Source organism: Epargyreus clarus, unplaced genomic scaffold (genome assembly GCF_041222505.1).
Source record: "Epargyreus clarus isolate Ecla_fem2 unplaced genomic scaffold, WU_Ecla_fem_2.2 ptg000027l, whole genome shotgun sequence".
Taxonomy (NCBI): domain Eukaryota; kingdom Metazoa; phylum Arthropoda; class Insecta; order Lepidoptera; family Hesperiidae; genus Epargyreus; species Epargyreus clarus.
Window position 1 is genome coordinate 5,688,528 of NW_027332234.1, and position 22,741 is coordinate 5,711,268.

Genomic DNA, 22,741 nt, shown 5'->3' on the forward strand with positions numbered 1-22,741 from the left:
TTATAGTAAATAAAATGGAACGTTTTTCAGTTAGAACAGTTTTTGTAATATAGGAGTAGCAGACGAGTATGCAGTCCACATGATGGTAAGTGGCTACTGCCGCCCACGGAGATCTATAATCAACCGCATATGAGATTATATTACTGTCTATGATCGCTCATATATTATGCGCTGCTCCCCCTGAGGACTAAGGAATGGCTTGTAAAAGTATGTCTATCTTATCACATCCTTCAAACCAAAACTCAGCACTGCTTAACACTGCTGTTTTTGGGCAGAACTAGGTGTGGTGGTGGTGCCGCCGGAGTCGAACCACAGAGGACTTCAAGACCTTCGAGTAATATATACATACATATATTATATTTCAGTGCGTACTTGTTGATTAATCCTTAGTTGTTATAATCCTACCACAAAGAAACTAGTCCAGTTGTAACCTAATGTAAGGTCGGTATTTGAAAGGGAAATTTAAAGCAGTGGCACTAAACCTTTTGATAAACATAAAAGTATTAAAACTCAAAATAATAAATATGTAAATACATCTTATTTGTGAATAAGTGTCGATTAAATAATAAAGAATAACTCCCTACATACCTTCATGTAAATACAGAAAAATATTTTTTATTTTTTCTGTTTCTTATTATTATCTATCTGTTTCTATACTTTGGAAATTTGGCTGAAGGTTTGTTGACAGAATTTTCACATGCAATAAAATATTATTTTTCATAAAACTAAAGTAAAACTCAGCTTGCTATCTATCTTTTGGCAAGTGGGCGTTGTTGACAACAGATATTTGTAATGAACCCAAAGTAGGTTTGAAGTCCAACATAAAATCATAATAATTATGTTGTAACGCTCCATGTTAGTAAATTTCCCTAACCACACCCTTCAAACGAGCATAGCAGCACTGAATACTGTTTTAATAAATCTGTTAAATGTTTAAATGTTTAGACAACTTTGTAGTACTTCAATGTAATCATGTCAATTATGGTGACAACGTTGAGTGCCGTTCATTTAAAACTATAAAAGCAGAATTATCCATTCAAATTGTAGGTAAACTCGTTAGTAAAATTGAATACGACTAGATACTACGTTATTTAAATTAAACATCGTGTCTTTGTATACAATTAATATCGAATTAGGATACAAATTAACAATTTGCGTGCCTTAGTTTTATTTGCTGTAGGTGGTTCTTTACGATAGCGGTTCGTCCTATGACCACTTGGTATGAGTTTTTAATTTTTTACGAAAATGACTGTTTTTGTATTTTTTTACGTATTGCTCATACATTTACAAATAGCGCCCCTAGCGGACTGTATCAGAACTTATTGGAAATGTATGGGAAATACGTAATCAAATCAAAGTTTCTGCCAAATGGCAGTAATGTCAAGTGCTGGTATGCTCTGGGTTTCATGAGTGTGGTAAGGGAGAACATTTCATGAAGCATACTAACTTAAAGAAGTTGATGATCAAGGGCGGCAACACATCAATCCTTCACTATGGGTAGAATTTCAATCCCATCTTGAGTTGATTACAGATATACATAGGTGGCAGTGACATTTACCATCAGATGGATTGCGTGCTCGTTTATTACTTTTAAAATTAAATGTTATATCATTAAATGAAACAGAAATAATCAAGATATAAGTCAAGTAATGTTTTATGTAAGTATGCCCTTTGTGAATTATGCAATTGCAAATGGTTGGGTAATTTTGAGACGTATGAATTTACGTAAAAGTAGATCAAGTAAAGTTCATCTGTATTCCGGACCAGTTTTCAACCGCCTTCAAGACACCTGATGAGAATGAATCATAATGTCCTCTTAAGTAAATTCACAAGTTATACAGGTGCACTTGTTTTTAATTCACATGCTATGTGTGCCTACAAGCGTACAAAATTATATTTTAACATCAAATAATGCATGTAGAAATAATTGTAACTTTATGTGTATGTTTGTTTGTAATGAATAGGCTCAAAAACTACTGGACCGATTTCAAAAATTCTTTCACCATTCGAAAGCTACATCCACGAGTAACATAGGCTAAGTATATTTTATATGAAATTTATTGGATAAATAGATTTTGAGGCGGTACAAAGTTTGCCGGGTCAGCTAGTATAATATAAAAGTAATAATATACAGAATTGGATCACTAAAAAGTATAACTGAAAAGGGTACCCTTTTGAAAGTCAGAAAAACTCATTTCCATAAACAATTCCAGAATACTGATTGCTATACACTTTTTCCAAAGCTTCCGTGACATTTGCGAAATACACTGCTTTTACAATATTAATCGTATCTGTTACATAACAGTGCAATTGTGTCATTCGTCTTTTGCACATGCAATTTATACTGATCAATTGCACATGCAATTTATGTCGGTCAAGTATTTAAATTGCACTTTCGATTGCTATGTTCAAAATACGAAATGTCAATTGATGTCACAAAGTAAACCATGATTTTATCTTATACGTAGGGCTAGGAAAAAGATACCTTTATTAATAGAAACTCATAGAATATTTTGTAATCGTCCTATTAATTCGAATTCTAAATTACCACTGTACTCTTTGAAAAAATGGAATAGTTATTATGATGTGTCGGAAAATATTAAAGTTAAAGTCGATAGCGTTCAATCTACAGTGAGGCATGTACATACATCAGACTTGTTTACAAAATGTTCAGAGTATATTTCTACCAAGTACCATTCATTTTATAAACTTTACTCGGATGGGTCTAAGGATGAAGGTGGATGTGGGGCTGCCTTTTATGATCCACAAGCTGATGTTAATATAAAATTTAAAATTAGCTGTAAGTTATCTATAATGCATTGTGAATTAATTGCAATTTCTGAAGCATTATCGTACGCGGCATCTTTGGATTGTGACAACCTGGTAATTTTATCAGACTCCAAAAGCGCTTTACTACATTTGGCTCGGCTTCCCTCGAACATTCGAGGAATTCCGATAGCCTATAGCATCCTTGATTCCATCAGTACGTTTGATGCTTTAAATAAAAAGGTAATTGTACAGTGGATACCCTCGCATGTTGGTATCTTGGGTAACGAGGAGGCTGATCAGTCAATTGTTTACCCCTTTACAGCGATGTATTATGTGATGCCAAAGCAAAATGTAGACAATTATGGCATGAATATTTTAATGTGAGATCCCTCACTAAAGGTATTTGGTACAAAACTATCCAATGTCAGCCTCCTCGATACCCTTGGTTTGACAAAGAGCATGTTAGTAGGAGAGGTATAATATCATTGTTGAGGCTTCGCTCCGGACACATTCCATCAAACAAGTTTAAATGGCTGATGGGTTTGACTGAGACTCCTAATTGTTCAGAGTGTAATACAGTAGACGACATCCTTCATGTGTTGGTGGAATGTGTTCGCAACGAGGCACTGAGGCAGGAGCTGGGTTTTTTTTACCGAGACTATAACATTGGCGGGTGTAATAGCATTCTGTCTTCCCCAGAATCTGAGGAAGCCAGAATGCTTATCAAATTATATTTGGGAGCGATAGCATTGTAATGTAATATGTGACGGGCTTTATGGGGGTGACATGGTCACTTTGTGACAAAACCCCTTTTATTAAATAAAGATTAAAAAAAAAAATCTTATACGTAAGTCTTGTATAAATAACATTTAAATGAAATAATGTTCAATAAGATATTGTAAAGTATTGTTATTAAAACTATTTTTTTGGATTTGATAGGAATTATTATTACATTTAAAAAATAAGGTTTTATATAATGTACGCTTTTTTGTAAGTTTCATAGGAACATCTATTTTACCATCTGTCTATTAGAGCCCCTTAGATTTTTTTGACTACGGGAATTGAACGAGTGGTCATTAATCATAGAAAGAACGTTTTGTAAACCATGTATTTTTAAAATATTTTCGGTAATTTTTAGGAGAAACTTTGCGACCGAAAGACATTTCTTATTTATGATGGACAATAACATTACCGCATATTTTATACGACGACTTACTAATTGAATTGTCATAAATACTTTATAGTTCTTAACTTTTTACGACCGCAAATAAAATGTCGTCGAATAAATCGCAAACACAAGCTTATAAATTGAGTAGGCATTTCAGAATGTATCCGGAAAGTAATTTTTTAAGCATTAAAGACTCGACGTAAGGAATTCGAAAGTGTAGATAATAAGGTAGGTACTTACGAGTACGAAGCCTGTTTGGTCCACGTCAAGATAAGATCCCCTTTTGTAGACTTAAACGAATTGATTACATATTTATTGGAAAACGCCCTTTATGCGTACTTATTGGTTGTTGAAATGTTTGAATCATATTTTATTGTTTGTTTACGGTTTTACATTTTACTTCCTTTATAATTTAAATTTAGCAGTTGCAGTAACAAGGCTTTATAAGGTCAGCTTGGCAATACTTATTACGATTACAATAAATAAGAATTATAAGGTAACATTTATTAAGTTAACGTAAATAGTAAATTCGAGAAAGGATTTGTTGTGTCATCTTTTAAGATACAATTGGTGGTGGATGGTCAACTACATGCAAAATATTTAAATCATAAGAACCTTTCCCAAGGAATCAAATATTGCAAGCAGGCATGCAGTTCTCTAACTGATCAAATCTCTATTTGTTCATCAAGCGGTAATTATCTAATGGCTAGAAGTTCAGCCTCTTATATTGGGCGTTTAGACTTCAAAACCCAGGCATGTACCAGGCATGCTTTGAAGGTGAAGTGGAACATCGCAAGGAAATGTATGCCTAAGAGTACTTAAAAAAGTTATCACACATGTGTGCCAATAAGCGCTTGGCCAAAGTGGTCTGTGGTTAAAACTCTGAAGAGAAGACGCCTGTGCCCAAATATATAAATGGATTGATAACGGTGATTATATACAAAAAATCGTCAATCCATTATTGTCCCACAGCTGGGCATAGGTCACCTTTCCCACAGTCCCCATAGAACTATTTTTAGTCATAGTGACCTTTTCAGAACTATTTTTTTTTTCAAAAGCTCTCTTGTAGTGTATAGGTTTTCCTTCGATGTTTGCTTTTGTCGTTATAACCAGTGATAATCTTAACACGCACATAACTTTGAAAAATCGGAAGTGATACTTGGGATTTAAACCTCGGAACCCTCGACTGAAAAGCCAAGTTTCAACCACTAGGCTAACATACTATTTTTAGTATGTTAGCCTCCCTAGTGGTATACTCTCAAGTATATTCAACCTACAGAAGAGTTAATGACAACGAGAGCTGTATTCTTATAACATAGCCCAATAATGTGTGGGCAAGAGTGCCCCGACCTCTCGATAATAACACAAGTTCGAAAGTGAAATCAAGGTCGGCTCGCCGTAAAGGCATGTACGCACGATCCGTCACTGTCATTCTCATGGATCTTGTTGATATATTGCACTCTACGTTATTCGGGTGATTTTTGAAATATCGTTTTATTTTTTATATAATCGGATCAGTGAAAGGTTATGAATTTGCAATGACATGAGCTTAATAAATTAAGCTGGAACGCTGCACGAGGATATAAAAATAGAATTGCAATGATTGCTGTTATAAGATATTGCCACTACGATTAAAGTAATTCTTACATTCAAGATAACGTACTATTCCTGCATATTAGTAGAATTTAATGCAAAATATACATGAATCTGGAGTTTATTTCACCACAATGTTCATGTGAATTTCTGACTAAGCTGCATTACTCTTTAAGCTATATAAATGATGGTATTATTTTTTATGTTGATATCTTAGTGTCAACGTGCAGAAACATATGGCCTTCTTATTCGTAATGTTTTCCGTTAACTCAGACGTTCATCGGATGGATAGTGCGTAAGACACTCTACGAAAACTTTGGTGTGAAGACATTTGGTTGCATCGTTCAACACGTAAAAACATATGTTAATGGACATTTGTGTTGTATACGCAGCGTTAAGCAACCACTAAGTAAAATGTATATATTACCGGAGAGGTATCTTTAGAAAGAGAATCACGTGTAAGTACAAAGAAACGGATCTCGTGTAGTATCCGTATGTAACTGTATAAGGATACTGTTATCCTTAATACATGATTCTTGATTTTATTCCCGGATAGTGACTGTTTAATTTATACAATTTATATGAGAAAAAATAACGGCATAATATTAAGCCCTTTTAAGAGAATATGACGGATAACGGATTATATTTATTATTAGATCTGGACTTGTAGAATTCCGCTTTATAAAGTTATTGTTAATAACGATACATCTTATAGTTAGGCACAGTCTATTGATAATTATAATGATAATTAAGGAGGTTAGGTTAAATGGCGGTAAAAATCAAATGTTATTTCAATAAAATAAGCGTTTAGGATACAAGATTACCTGTACAAGATTTTTTTATTGTGAAATTAATTGATTTTATTATTTTTAGTTGAGATTTTTTTTTTGGGAAAAAATCTAGTATCTTTAGTTTTGGTAAATAACAGAGTTGTATGCGTACAAAGAATGAGCGTCACAGTTTTTAAATGTAGAACATTTATTGCCTTTATTAGTACTACGCAATTGGCAAATGTTCGCCGAGACGCATATTACATATAGTACTAATGTATCAACAAACACGGTAGACTGTCCATTATTTACATGGCATTGGCCTCCATCGGCTTTAGAGTGACTGAAGGCCTCTACACTCAATACAAAACTTTGAGCTAATACCTAACAGTTAATCTCTAGTCATATTAAAAGTTATCATTCTGTCTATATTGATCAAATGTAATGTTCTGACCGATTACGTGTCGAGAATTTATTGTTATTAAGATTGAAACAAAACTATTAATTGGCCGTATTGCTCTCCTTTTCCGAGTTTGAAGGCTATGTGGCTGTTAACGACTGATAGTAGAAGTAAATTGATAGATCGTGTCGTTTCTATACTATTGAGTGGCAGTGTGAGCGAGACTGTTTCGTTGATAACAATCAATTTAGTATCGCTGTTCAGTGATTTATATCAATCAATATGAATATATCATTTTATTGTAGACAGTTAAGAGTGAACAGGATTTTATTAAGCCTGTTTTGGCGCTACTAAATATGGCAAAGCGTACCTGGAAGTGTTCAAGGCAATTGTGAATATACATCTTTGAGGCAATTATGCTAGACAGCATCTCACTTACAATCAATTGAAATTGTAGTCAAAGTAAGCATGAAGGTTAGTAACCTTACCTTACTTGACTACTACGCATTCTTTGTAAATATACTGTAAGAATTAATTTAGCTTATTTGTCAGCTGGTTGCATATGTTCTATTTTAGAGTTTATTGGAATTGTTGATACGTTTATTGATATGCCCTAACTTTATGCTCGAGGATAGCTTAGTTTTGTTGTGCTATTGTTCTAACTTATAATCAAGAAATCATATTCACCTGATCCAGGAACATCATCATAGTAGTCATCATCATAGTCAAGGACGGCATGCAATTGGGTTTTTCCGCCTGACCCCCCAGTTTCCACTTTTGTGAAACCTCGAGGTCGATCTGGAGGCGTTTGACTATTGCTCCCACTGTTACTGCTAGTCTTCGTCCCCGCCTCGTTATACGTCCGAGGTGGTGGTGCTGGTGTTGTTACGGGATTGTTCCCGAAGTTATAATTATTTACATTTTGGTTCGGATTTCCATCGAACCTTCGACTAGATGGAGTAGGTGCAGTAGCGGGCGGATACGGCGCATCCGCGTAGCCAGGGTTGTAAGGAGGCCGCTGAGGGCCGTTTTTATTCCTTCTCTGCTCATAGTCATAATCACCACTAGGATCATGAACGTACTGCCCTGTGTTATCGTACTGAGCATTAATTTCTTGCACACGTTGATTTTCTATCTGTATGTCGAGTCTGGCATTCTGTTGATATAGTTGGGTGTGCATTGGCCCATTAAATGGATTTTGAGGAACGTTATCTTGTCGCGGATAGTGAGTGAACTGATTAGGAGGCGGAAGATAGGCGGTGCCTGCTCGTTTTCTTAGTTTTGACCTTCTTTGTACGTTAGAGGGTGGTGAAAACGGTTCATTGTTTGTAGGTTGTGGATCTGAATCAGCTTGAAGTTCAGCCGGGGAATAGAGCAGGTCATCTAGATCGACACGCAGCGGCGCCGGGGACGTGTCGACGAGTGCGGGCGTCGCCGCACCGATCGCCGCTACTGTGAAATTCGCCAAAGCCATAGCTCAGTATTATCTCGACATTGCAGTAAATGTCAATTCTCTAAGCCAACGTGCAGCCGAGGCGCTATAATGGCCACGCTTGCATAATAATGTAAACGGCGTGGGATCGTCTAGATGCGCGAGCGTCTTCTCATTATCGATACAGAGAGCACACTGCACTGGAGGGCACACTGCAGAGAGCACACATTATTTACACTGCAACACTGTCTATACACACGCGCCAGGTTAAACTGATCTGAAACAAACGAAAGATAGCTTAAATTTCCATAACAATGTTTCGACTCGTAACAAGATATGTTTGAAAAGAAAAACCTTGCAATATTTAGAAATGAGTACACACTTTCTGTTGCCTACTAATACATTACTCACAAAGTTAAGTTTGTTAGCGCTTCGTTATTAAGTCACAAAGTCGGATGGCGCAACTGAACCAGTTTATGTAGACATTGTTGTGTTTATGGCTGGATTTCCCTTGTTTCGATATGCGGCTTTAGGAATGGCATTCGTATTGAAAGGCGCGTCGTGATCGCTTCATTGAATGTCGGCAGATGGTTTTGGAACCAAAATGTTGGGGAAACCCGATATCCTAGTCTACAGTCTCCATAAAATGCCTTTCGCCTAGGTGTCCTTGATCGAACAAAAGATATCCTATTTCTGTATCGATGTTTATATTGCGAATAAAGTATATTTAGAAGTCGTTTATAATGTAACTTATCACGCCTATCAGCGATATGAAAAAGGTCTCTTGTAAATGTGAATTATAGGTATTCAAGTCTACAAGCTGGCCTAAAAGGAAGTTTTTGCTATAAATAGAATTCGTAGCAGCTTACAAGGATTTTCAATTTAACCTTACATTAGCCGAGCCCAATTTTGAGACATTAAGTACATTGTAATAACTTTTGGCATAATTCGGTGAGCTCGTAGAGTCCTCGCACGTTCACGCGATACCATCGAAGAGCATCTGGATCACGATCGCTCGTGAGAACTGTGCTTGTACTAAATGGGAACAGCTAATTAACAAGTACAAAAAGAGATTACAATTGTTATGTAACTTACAGTGTGTCATTCAATGACAGTTGTAGATAATAATAAGCACAAGTAGGTAATATTAAGGGGTTATGGTATATTAATAGTTACATAATTCTTAATGTTGAATTTGAGAGCTAAGTCTACTTAAGTTGCCTATTTTTTTATACTTATTCAAGAACAAAACTATTTTTGCCACATTTTTTTTTAATCAAAATTCAAAAAAACGCAACATCGGTTTCCATCGTTTACATTACGAGAACTTAAAATTATGATGTATCCAAGTCTTGCAAACGTTTCTCACGCATTGACACTAAATTCGTGGAAAAAATCAGATCACATTCTGAAACATTATGTACGCATTTTATTGCTTTCCACTGACATAACCGATACATATCTAGCAGTTTTTAAATTGTGCCTAAGTACCTACTGTACCTAATTAATAAAGATGTGAATTATTTATTTACCTAGTATTCCTAACCACGTTAGCCATTATGTCAAATTATGTATAGGTTTTCTGGATAGGGTTGTTTGATGTTGTTTTCTCGCATTTATTTCCAAAACTTGCTATGTAATTCGACGAAACAAAATTATAAAAAATATACATTTTTTGTCGTGTAAATAAGCCTTATACAACATATTTTAAACAGACTGTTAAATACTTCATTTTATTGGTTAGTATGCCTTTATAAAGTACTTTTAACTAAGACACGGATTTACGTGTAACGGACTAAGACAGAGGAGGAAACTTGTCATTTCTGAAGGTTGACGCCTGGTGCACCTGATGATTCAACGTTTTTTTGCGTACAGTTACTTGTAAGTGCGTAAATTGTGTAGGTTTACTCATTCCTTAACTCGCTTTGAAATGTCAGTATTAGTTGCGAATACCGCACGTTAAATTTTGTTTTATGTTACAAATATAATCAAATTATTTAATTATAGTATTTTTTTAATGAATTATTTTGTAATATTTTCATGATGTGTTATTTTCATAATAATATGTGCCCATTTATATAGTCACTGGCTGTTTGCGTTACACGATTATATTCATTAGCATAAAAAAATAAGGAACGCTCTAGACGTTTGAGTTGTATTTTGCGCGGGAATAATAAAAGTTGTAAAATAGATCAAGAAATAGTTTTATTGTAATATTACCATATTACAACCGCAACCATAATAGATCTCTTTGTAGTTCACAAATCTGTTTTATTGCTTGGTTGTGGTTTATGGCATAATAATGAAAACATACTTATTCATTGAAGGTTTTTATAAGATTGAAATAGAACATGCAGGCCACCTGATGGTAAGTGATCGTTCATAAATATGTGTAACTCCACATAAAATACGGGTTGTACCTGATACCGGATCACATAGTTATTGTCACTCCTGAAGACGGACCCCTATGGTCGCCTCATAAGTAGTCTAATTTACAAGGTATTTGTAACTAATCAGTTAAGGAAGGATTCTGTTTTTTTTTCGGAATTTAATATATAACTGTTCATAAGTAGCAGTATCGTTTTACCATCAAAAAGAATTCATGTTTGTTTTCGGACACCCATATCTATTTACCACTAATGGTCACCTGTAATTAGTTCTAAATAGTATTGCACTTTAAATCCATACTGTAAAAGTAAATAATAATAGTTCATAAAACTAAAAAACACGCTTTTATCATAAAATCAACTAAAAAGTATAAAATAGTTTTCAATCTAAGAATCAATTAAGGAACAGTAAATAGTATAATTGTGGAAAAGGCGTGGTGTGCTCCATTTATCAGGTTCGAAAAGTGCCTAAAGTACTTAAAGGGAAATAACATTATTATTTTCTTAACCAAAAATCACGCTATAACAGTTACGCCTATTGAAACTAAAAAGTAATAATTATTTGTAATCTAAACTTGCCATGAACTTTGCTGAAGGTGCTTGAAAAATCTCGCCTCGAAAATCGTTAATCCTGAGGATGTTGATAAGGACAATGGTACAAAGTTATTAAAATTGCGTATTGTCATCGGTTTTTGATAATTCTTCAAAATTTTGAATTAAACTGAACGTTCAAAATGTATAGAAATCGGGGTCTTAGATTCGGTTACTGTTACATACATACATACATACAAACATACAACCCAAGCTAAGTCCCCAAAATTGACATTCTAAAATAAAAAGGTCAGATTGTCGTAGAGGTTTTTATCATATACGGAAGTCTTAACTTAGTATTAAATACATAAGCTACGTAGTGTTAACAAACACTTGTAACATCTTGCGTACAAACTAGATGTATTTCGTATTTCGTGGTAAAGCCGTCAAGTGGGAATCTTGCCAAGAGCACCTCGTTAAAACGTTTAATACTTACGCTTCGAGCTGAATAATGTATGATTGTGTTTTCACCCAACAATGCAGAAAGTTAAAAGAATGATATGATTATCCAGAAGAGTTTGAATACAATAATTATAAAGTATTTTCGTGTGACTGAAGCACCAAAATAAATGATCACGCAGTTCATCTGATGGAATGAATTTCCATATGAAAAGGTAAGGCGGTGGTACTTCCACAGTCAAACCCTACTAATTCTGTCACCTTTCAAATGAAAATTACGTGAAAAATTGTTGAACATTAAGGCATTTGCCATACAGTATTTTTTCAATGTGACGTGTTCTTGCTTATATTATTTATGTCACTTATATATCTTATCCTAATAACGCACAAAATATTAAAAACTGATTATATAAAGACATAATTTGCAAACCAAATCAGCTTTAAGGTATATTTAGATTCAATTACAAATATGTATATTAGATGAGACGTAAGAATGTCCGTTTCTATGTACATACTTGTTAAAAAAATTAACACTCCTTAAAACAACTCAATTACTGAACAAGCAACATAACTAGCAGTGTTTCTATATATTTTTTTGTGTTTACAATTAGTAGATGCAAAAAGTGTGGCGATGTTTGCGGAGTCAACGACCAAATTGGCGCAAATACGCGTGTTCAAGATTTTTTGGATTGGATAAAAAAATAACGAATGTTCTTCAATGAGTACGTGAATGAATCTTCTTTAATGAATGACTGATGTAATATTTCGAGTCATTCCTTTATCGTAAATTCGTTAATATCCCACCGGTGGGTACGAGTGTCATCTCACACCGAAAAGGGGTTAGTTCAAAATCAATACGCTACTTATTCTATAAAATAAATAATATCATCACCTCCACCCATATACTTCTGTAATTAACCCAAAACGAGAGTCCTGTCAAAAAACGAACAAATGTGTTACTATCCCATAATAATAAGTTGCCACGCTCTCAGTGCCTCTGCCTTACCCCACTAATATACAGCTGTACCTACTAAGCTGTGTAGAAAAAAATAATACTGCTGTTATAAGCAAATCACATATGTGCAAAAAGGTGAATATATCGCGCCGAAGAAGCATAAATTAATCATAAAACATTATGCATGATTAATCTATGCTTCTTCTTTATTCTTGCTTTATTTTATTTTATCTATCTCCACCTCCACCTTCCACTTCATAAAAAACCGTCAAGTGGTTTGGGCCACAGTGTAAGTCAAGAATTGGACATGCGTATTCTTTTGGTAAAGGTCCATGGACTATAGTAATCACTTATACCAAATGTTTGCCAATATGTTCCTACAAAAAAGATAATCGAAATGTCATATTGAATTGTTTCGACGAAACACTCCAATTGTACTAGCGTCTCTACATCTTGTATTACCTATATACAAATACTTAAATGTAAGAGGATTTTTGTTCATTTACTCTATTTATAGAACATCAATGCAACGTTATTTCTTATTTTGAGATTAACTTATTAAGGATACATTTTTAATATTATATTATGTTCTAAATATACCTCATAGCTATTTTGACGTGAATTGCAACTACGTAGACACACACATTTGAAGTGTAAGAGACTTGATTCATTATTCGATCGGTTAAAATAATAGTCGTTTTAAAAATAATCCAATAGGACCGCTCCTCAAATAAAAAGGAAAGGATGTAACTAGCGTTCGTATGACCTAGACTTTTATATGAAACATACATCAATGGTATATTGTATTATCACGAATTCCGTCCAAATAAGTCAAAAGACAGACGACCTTGTCACTATATTTCGATCAGTTCATTGGAATGTAACAATGACCGTGAATGTGCCAGTCCCAATGTTTTTTTCGATACTGCATTATTAAATTATATCGTAACCTTTTAGCTGTCTGGGGTCCTAGTACACTTAAGTACTGAAATTCAATGTGATTGTTATCGCTTGATTGTTTGTGGTATTTAGACAAGTAAATATAAATAAATATTGAACTAAAATTCTAAAGTGTAAGTCAACAAGTTGATGTTATCATTGAAAATATTATGAAGCTTTCAAATACATTGAATAATATTTAAAATACCTTTTATTAAAATGTCATGGGACGTGTCTTATCGCGTATCATGCGAAAACTATTGGACTTTGCATTGCGGTAAGTTTTATATGTATTATATAGAAGTAGCAGACGAGCATGCAGTCCACCTGATGGTAAGTGGCTACTGCCGCCCATGGACATCTGTAATCAACCCCAGATAGGACCAGATATTCCTACCTGAGGTCTGCAACAGATGCGCCGCTACCCCTGAGGACTAAGCTGGAATGCCTCGGAAAAGTATGTCTCCCTTACTACACCCTTCAAAACGGAACACAGCAGTGCTTAACACTGCTGTTATTAGGCAGAAATAAAACCACCACCACCACCACCACCTGATGTTAAGTAGCTACTGCCTCCCAAGGACATCTGAAATCAACCCCGGACAATAACAAATTTCCATCTGAGGTTGACCCAAGATGCATGGATGAATGAATATCAAGGAAATGTTAAGTGTAAATAATTTTCGGGTTTAACATAAAATCTAATGATAAAGATTTAAAGTTAAAAAGGGTAACCATTAAATATATTATTCATGCAATAAATCTTCCACAAGTATCTATCAATTTCACGCGTGATACGTTAAAATTATTATCATTAAAATACCAATCAAGGTGGATTCTGAAACATGATGAAGATTTATTACCAATTTCGTATTGCTTAATAAGACATTTACTATGCTCGTTATCAGTATAATATAAACATACTTTTTTCATATATATTTAATTCAATGACACATGTAAATTTTAATGAGAAATTCGAGACCTCAGTCAAGCAAAGTTCTTAGCTATAAAGTTTGGCATTGATAATAGAGTCTACCTATGTAATCTACAATTTGGTACGTGACAAGTTTGCTAATGTTGTAAAATTGATATTTAAATCAACCCCTGTATTCCACATATAGAAAAATAAGTCCTGCATTATCACATACATAGATGTAGGAACAAAAGAAGAAGATATTGTTTATTTGCCTGAACTTTCGAAATCGGACCATAACGAACAGTACGGATCATAACTTCATGTTACGCAGCCTCAAAATGTATACATGTGTACGTACATTTACATTCTGTTATCTATTTATTCATATGACGACCCGCGTGGCGGAGCAATCACCATACCAGTCTGATGCGCAGAGGGACCCCGGTTCGATCCCCGGCCAGACAGATATCTAAATGATGAATTTAGATTTCTGTTTCTGGGTCTGGTTGTTTGGGTATTTGTCTATGTGTGTTTCCATTGCACCCATGACACAGCGAATCCTAGTGTGGGACTGTGAGTGTAGAAAGCGTTTATTTATAAGAGTTTATATAAATAAATATAAACGTCCTGCTTTTTACGATTGCAAAATAACTGCGTTTTCGTAAGCTCATTTATGCATATGCAAATTCAAATGGACAATACAAAACTTCATCTTTTAAGATTTTATATATTTCATCATATTATAATAGTTATTATGTTCTCAAAACCTACAAAAGTTAAGTATCTTTCAATGTAGACGTATATTTTGTTTTCAAAATGTCACTAAGGTTTTCAAAAGCTCCGTATAACAATTTAATTCCTAAGCATAGATGAACCTATAAAATGTCATTGTTCCTAGGTATGTGCTTGTTAAAATAATATATTTTAAATTGTATTTAAAACAAAAAGGTTTACAAAAAAAACCTTTGACAAGTATTCTAATCATCTAAGAAAAAACAACATAAACACACAAGACATACCGAACGGAAGCTCAGTGGAAATAAAAATCTCATTAAATACTTAAATGAGCAAATATCCAAATACTGGTTTGATTAATTTGATACAGTTAATGTCAATGACGAAAGATCTAACGAGTTTTCGATGTCATCGACATATATGGATAATGAACCAATCTTTTTGCCTAATATTCAGCTATAACAATTAAAGTCAACAGAATTCTGACGTTATAATGATTTTATCAGTACATACTTCGCAGTTTTGGTAAGAAGGTAATAAGTTTGTGTGTTTACGTAATTTTATTTCCATTTAGCGATTGCAATTTTTAGCAGTCGCAAGAGTGATAAAATCTTGTTTTTGAGCTGCAGACCAAGTTACTACAGTAAGTTACTCAAAGTAATATTTTAGATCGTGTGACACAAAGTTGAAAATGATTTTTTTCTGATATTCGAATATTTCATACATATTTTCAAGCACTGTCAGTCAAGATCATTTGTTCAAGTCCGACTTGTCCGACTCCAACTAATACAAGCGTTCCACCAGATGTCAGTCACCATACCCTTATTATCTCTGAGAATAAGATGGGAGTCTCTTTTATACATTATCCCAGCTTTATCACACCCTTGAATTCAAATGTAAAGCTGAAGTTTCTAGGGTATGACAAGATGAAGGAATGTTCGAAAGTGTAGAGAAAATCAACAAGTTTACACATATTTATGCGAGAAAATAGATTATGAGAAAAAATATATTATTAAAAACCTTAAAACACTTCATTTCTGCGTGACAACCCGGTTAAAATGTATTTAAGAAAACATTACCAACACTAAGAGGGTAATTTTAAAAACTTTGATATCAAAAACATGCACTTAATTTTTGTTCGTAAACATTACCATTCAGCTCCATATTGTGTATTATACACATGAACGACTGACCCGGTTCCGTCAATCAACAATGGTTTCACAACGTAATAGATGCTTACAGGTTTTTGTCTGTGAGTGTAACATGTTTTGCAGATTCTGCACCTTTGTAACGGAGCTAAGAAAACCCGAATCATTTGGTCTCATTCACAGACTACATGTGAATACCGTCACTCTTGAACGCTTATGACGACTATATTCAACCACATTCATATTCCATTGCTGGGCGTGGGTCCCATAACTGAGGTTAGCCTGAAGCGGAATCCGGAAAAGTAGATAAGTAAGTTGGACGGCTTCATGTTCGATTCTAGAACTATACTACAGTTAAAGTGCAAATTAAAGTTTTGACTGTCCTAAGACTTTTTCTAGGAAAGTGAAGAAATACGAGTATCAATCGCTTTTTTTGTTTAACAAAAAAGCGTTCTTTAGAAGTACTTTCTTAAGAACTTTAGTGTTGGTATGGTAGCTTCGAAGCGCGAGTCCAGTGCCTGATCACTTTTTCTGTTACATGCCTTACTTTAATTCTTTAATCATTTTCACAAAAGTTGCCTTTGTACAAAAAAGATAGGATGTATAACAGGATTTGGAACAAAAACACACTTCTAAAGTAAATATATTGCAAGTTGTGAAACACTAAGTTAACGTGACAATATTTTGCTGCCGAGTCATTGCAACTGCCTTTCATAAATAGGATAAAGTGACGGGCATTAATTTGCAGAAACAAAGCCAGCTCTGAATCATTCAGATAGTCGTGAATTCAGTGCGCTTAAATCGAAATATCGTGTACAAAATTGCACAATAATGACAAATTTATATCCACAGTGCTGTGTTTTGACAAATTAAAAATTAGTGCCTGGGCGACGGGGCTTCGTTCGATCTCCAAAGTTGTTTTAACTTTATCGTATAATAGATATTTTAAAATAGAGATACAAGCTACTGTCCCATTTTGTAACTATAAAAGCTACTCTGTAATAGTTTCGTGAAAAGTATTGTCTTTTTGAGACACCTATTTGGCTAACCTTCTACATTTACATGATTCTAAAGCTTTCCAAGAAACTTTATTGCTCCTTAAATTGAATTAAACAATATAATAATGTACCTATATTAGTAGTATTCAGTAAAAAATCCAGTTTAAAAGTAATTCATTAGTCAGAATTATTCATTTCTTTAAATTATTGTATAAATAAAGTAAACACAATGAAAAGGATGTTCATATTTTCATATGTTAATGTTTGTTTCAGAAGTATAAAATTATTCCATTAACGCCATAAATATACGAATTTGAGCATAAAATTACACTTCCAGATGCATTCAATAATAAAGTGAAAAAAATATTTGACTTATCCCGTAATGAAGATTCACATTATGTATAAAGTTGTAAAATAAACAATGTATGTTTGACATGTAATCACTTTTATGGATTTTATTATGGAATATTGTCTCGTAAAGTGAAGAAATGTGCCCTTACGCTCGTTGTCGCTTTGGTAGGCCCCAAATTATGCGTTAAATTTCCCAAATATGTAAAAAAATATCCTTTTTAATGTTACTTTTATGTGGGAATTAAGTAAATGAAATAACAAACTGTATGTACGTCCGAACATCGAAATATAGCATTAAAATATTTCTTCAAGTTTATTGTATGTATATTGTCACCATTGTAAATAATTGTGTCGCGTACGCATATTGTTTCGAGTGTAATAAAGTTAAATATAATTTTTGGAACGTTGGAACGTTAAAGAGTTGTTAAGATTTTTTTTATTCAAAGTTGGCTCTCTGATATGATACGGTTTAGACTAAACTTTAGACTAAACTGGTGTCAAATTTGGCAACACTGCCAATGCTCCGCTACCGTACCTATTCTATGAAGGTTTGCAAGTTGTTACAAAGAGTATGGTTTGACTGGGGAGGTACCACCGCCACACCTATTTCTAATTCTTTATTTGCATACATACCCTTTGGGTTAGGATAGGAGCACAAAACTTATGTTTTTCTCGTATGTATACCACCTTATCCTGCAATAAATGAATTGAATTTGAATTTGAATTTAGTATACAGCATTTCTTGTGTTTCGGTAGAAGGGTTTGGAATTGGATGCTGGCTGACTTATTTAGGTGCCTATGTGGCGATTGGCGACCATCTTAGCCGTAAGGAGCGGCAATGCATCTGTGATCGACTTGAGATATTATTCTCGTACTAATTGGAATAGATTACAGATGCTCATGGGCTACAGTGATCACTTACCGTCAAGTAGACTTTAGCAAAAAGTTAAGTCTTTCTGAATAAACAGGATCATTTATGAATGAAGTACATATAATCAAGTTCATAGTCATTTGTCAGGAAGTGTTTGTCAAAAAAAATATTTTAAATATCGTTATGATTTTGTGATGTATAAGAAACAAACACTTAAAATAATTTAGATATCAATATGTTGACTCTTTGGGTATCCGTTGGATAGTAAATCTGTCAAATTACTGCTAGCGTTAAAACTTATTTTTGTCATATTTCTTTGTTTGGTATGGTAAAAGCTTTCAATAGGATTAACACTCTTAGATAATACATAACTATCTCATCTTTTTTGTTAAATATCCCAACGAATAATATTTATAACGTAGACCCTCATATTTTCTTCAAACCTCGAAGGAAAAATTTTAGAGTATCAAAAACTAATAGGCTGTAATGTTGTTTATATGTGAACAAAATGAGATGCAAGTCGCAAACCTGAACTTCATCTTCACTGAATTATAATTACAGAAGACGAGAGAAGTTAAGGTATTCACATGCCCTTAGCATAGACGATAAAAAATCAGAGACTATTTTTTCTCCCTGGCCATTTATAATTAACTGAAAAAAGATTCGATCATACTGTTAAAGTTCCTTTAACAAAGCTATTGCTACGCCCATGATTATAAATCAGTAACCAGTAAGTCACTGCATTTGTACTCAAATACAGATAATCATTATACACAATTTTATAAAAAAAACGTATTTTATCTTTTTTTTTCACAAGATTTTAAGCACAATCATATAATCATAACCCTGTTCTTCATTTAAAATAATCATAACTTTGATCTTTACTATCACTCGAAAAAACTCTTGCGTCAGATATAACACACAACATCTCAACATCTCGGCTTTTAGCCGATAGTTGAATTGGAACAGCCTTGAATCAGTGTCGCCAATATACGTATTTACGCAAACATTGCTTATTCTCTGTATACATATATGTATAAAACGCAATGCATCTCTCTATAGATATTTATGTACATTGATAAATTTGCACAGATATTATCGTTACAAATTCCACATTATAATAAAGGACGTCGCCGCTTCTATTAACATTAATCTGTAATAGATATCTATATACTCTCACAAACAAATCGAACATTATAAATTGTACAGCGAATCTATCAATATTTATGTTACACAGTATGATAATCTAACTTCGATCTCTACTGTAAATCTTCTGACCAATAACACTTATAGTGACTTATGTATTTATTAAGTGTATTTCTTATCATAATTATACCATAATTACACACTAAAACCAATAATGATATTCATAAATATACAGTAACAATATTAATAATTAAGTTTACGCAACTACATTATGCATAAATGTAAAAATGGTTAAATTTCACAAGATTATTGCAGAATACATTTTTTCTACCACAAATATACCATAGCTTCTGTTTTCAAATAAATATATCAAACAAATCGTAATCCACAATAATCCTTACCTTATTGTCCTCGTTTACGCCTTCACGCAATCGTAAAAACTGAACGTAATGTTTATTTTTCTTGACAAACCACGTACGATGTCCACAGATTATACAAACATCTATCGAAACTGTCGATCAAGTTGCATTATTTAAACCATCGCGTATTTATCAGTTTCGTTTGTAATTGGCGGGCGTCGATTCGAATTTTGAATTTATTAGCGCGCGTGTTAACTCGCAGCTAGTTGCGCGGACACTGAGCTGTGACGCGGACCTTTTACTTCACTGATAGCCTCAGTGTCACTGGTCACCGAGCACTGAACAAACTTCCGATGATGTATGTATTCCGGTTGGGATTTATGATTGGTTTCACGGTACTGGTGCATGCGGAAACTGTAGCGGATCAAATTTTGCATGCCGTTGTCATGTCAAGGATGCAAGGTATGTAGGATTGTCCGGTTTTCTAGGATTTCATCTGATCTAAAGGATATAAACAGTATGCTGTAATGTCCACCTACAAATGATAAACGGCGTGGACTTTATTTAATTTATTAATATTTAAAAGTAAAGTTGCAAAGAGTTGTCATACACTTTACAAAAACAATTGTCAAAGCATAGTAAAGACTAAAGTACTTTGTGCTGAACAGATCTAAAGGTGAAGGTAAACAGGTTCTATTATCGGACAGTTTTAATTTCTACACTAAATAATATTTGAATATTATGACACTTCCATTCGCGTTCGCGTTTTTTCCTTTTGTTTATGCTTCTATTATTTTTAAAATTAACTAAGTCACTACAAAGCGCTACGAAATCTGTCAGCCGTTTAAACGGAGCGACGAATATTTTAACGGGGCTATGAATATTGTTTTCATTTAAACGAACATATAATTGCATGCTTATAATAAAGGTATATATTTTGTGGTGGTAGAACCCTTTGTGGTTCGACTCCGGCGGCACTACCACCACACCTATTTCGGCCTAATAACAGCAGTGTTAGGCGCTGTTGTGTTCCGTTTTGAAGGGTGTGGTAAGGGAAACATACTTTTAGTCCATGGGCGGTAGTAGCCACTTACCATCAGGTGAACTGCATGCTCGTCTGCTACTCCTATATTATAAATAATACAACACTGTATACTACTACAATTGAGATAATACTATTGCTTCCAATATCATTTCGTTTACCTATTGCAGCACAGCTGTAAATTTAGGCATAAGTATTTACAGTGTTATTTTTTTTTTTAAATAAAGTTAGCCTTCGCTGTTGCCACACATTATAATCGGTATTGAGTTATCACTGTATACTATCTTATCTATCTACCTCGTATTATCATATCAGCTATTCCTAATCTATATATCGATTAGGAATCTTCCTTGATCTCAGCGCTAGGAGCACTGCCTAACCTGAGAACTAAATTGGAATGTGTATCTTTTGTACCGATATAATTATATTCTGCATATAACAATGCCCATGCTTTCGGCAAGTAATAAATTCGAGAATCGTTACTTCCATACCTTAGACTACGAAAAAATCCTATTAAATACACTGATCCTACTAATAGAAAATAAAAAGTAAATGTACTTTTTTGTACACAAAACTTATTGAAAGCAGAATATTTTTTTAAATATGTCGCACCTTCTTATAGTTATTACGAGTCAAAAAATTCGGTCCCTTCATGTAAAAGACATCAACGTCTTCATGTTATCGTGTTACTGTTATAATCATTAATGTTTTACTTATTGAGTTCACTCAATAATGAAGTCTAATATATAAATTAAGTGTCTTATCTTAATGAGCAAAACGAAGTTTAAAGTTTTTTAATGCCCTGTTTTACTTTGATGTGTATTAAAAAGTTAAAATAATTGATTATAAATTAAAAATAGTCTTATTTTAATTAAGTTATTTGTGTAAGTTTCCAATATTATATTTCGTACCATAAATCTTTCACAACAAATGTTGACGGATCTGAAACATGTATTACGAAATACTCTACATAATAGATACCGGTAGATGTTTACCGTAAAATAAGGTTAGACACGCCAATATGACAAATTTAAGTGACCATAGCTTGAAAAATAATAGGGTTGTGTATTTTGAGTTAGTTAAAATACTTCAGAGCTTTTATTATTTAAAGTGTTTGACATTTGAACAAAATATATATAAAATTCTCATGTCAGAATGTTACTTACCGTACTCCTCCGAAACGGCTTTACCGATTTTCACCAAATTTTATATGCATAGTCAGTGGGTCTGAGAATCGGTCACTATTTATTTTTCATACACCTAAGTGATAAGGGTTGTTCACCCTTAACATTTTTTTTATTTATATGGCAACACAACGTTTGCCGGGTCAGCTAGTTTCCCATAAGTGAAAGTAAGAATTCACATATTCCACAGAAAATAATTATCGTGTTGACACTTGTCTAATCAGATGAATCATAATTATTATCCAACGAAGATTATAGACGTTTATGAGTACTTAAACTGTCTATGTTAACGACAATATCTGTTTCTTTGAAGTAAGTTTTAAATGACAATAATATTGTAAATATATCGACTCGTTGGCAACAACTTAATATGTATCTTCAAAAAGAAATCCCAAAACATTATGTATATCCGTTTAGATGCAAATATCACGCATAAATATTTGTTATATATGATTATTTATTCTATCCTTAAACGGAGTAAATGTAGAAATAAAACACTTTATGTCGGATCGTTTGAAATTCCTATTAGTATGCAAAGACAAGTAAATTTCATTCTGAATATTGCAAGATATCTTCTAAATACATAAT

General features: G+C 33.6%; 1 protein-coding gene across 2 annotated transcripts in view; it reads right to left on the bottom strand.

Annotated features, from left to right (window-relative positions):
• Nucleotides 1–22,741, bottom strand: part of spz3 (Spaetzle domain-containing protein 3) — a 153,207-nt gene that overhangs the window by 23,431 nt on the left and 107,035 nt on the right. The window contains exons 1-2 of one of the 2 annotated variants that reach the window (XM_073089054.1): nucleotides 19,970–20,250; nucleotides 7,388–8,409 (exon numbers count right to left, since the gene is read on the bottom strand). In XM_073089054.1, the coding sequence (XP_072945155.1) occupies nucleotides 7,388–8,174 (787 nt within the window). In that variant the 5' untranslated portion in view covers nucleotides 8,175–8,409; nucleotides 19,970–20,250. Of the gene's footprint in view, nucleotides 1–7,387; nucleotides 8,410–19,969; nucleotides 20,251–22,741 lie in introns of those variants that run through there. The other variant, XM_073089055.1, reaches the window with a different exon arrangement.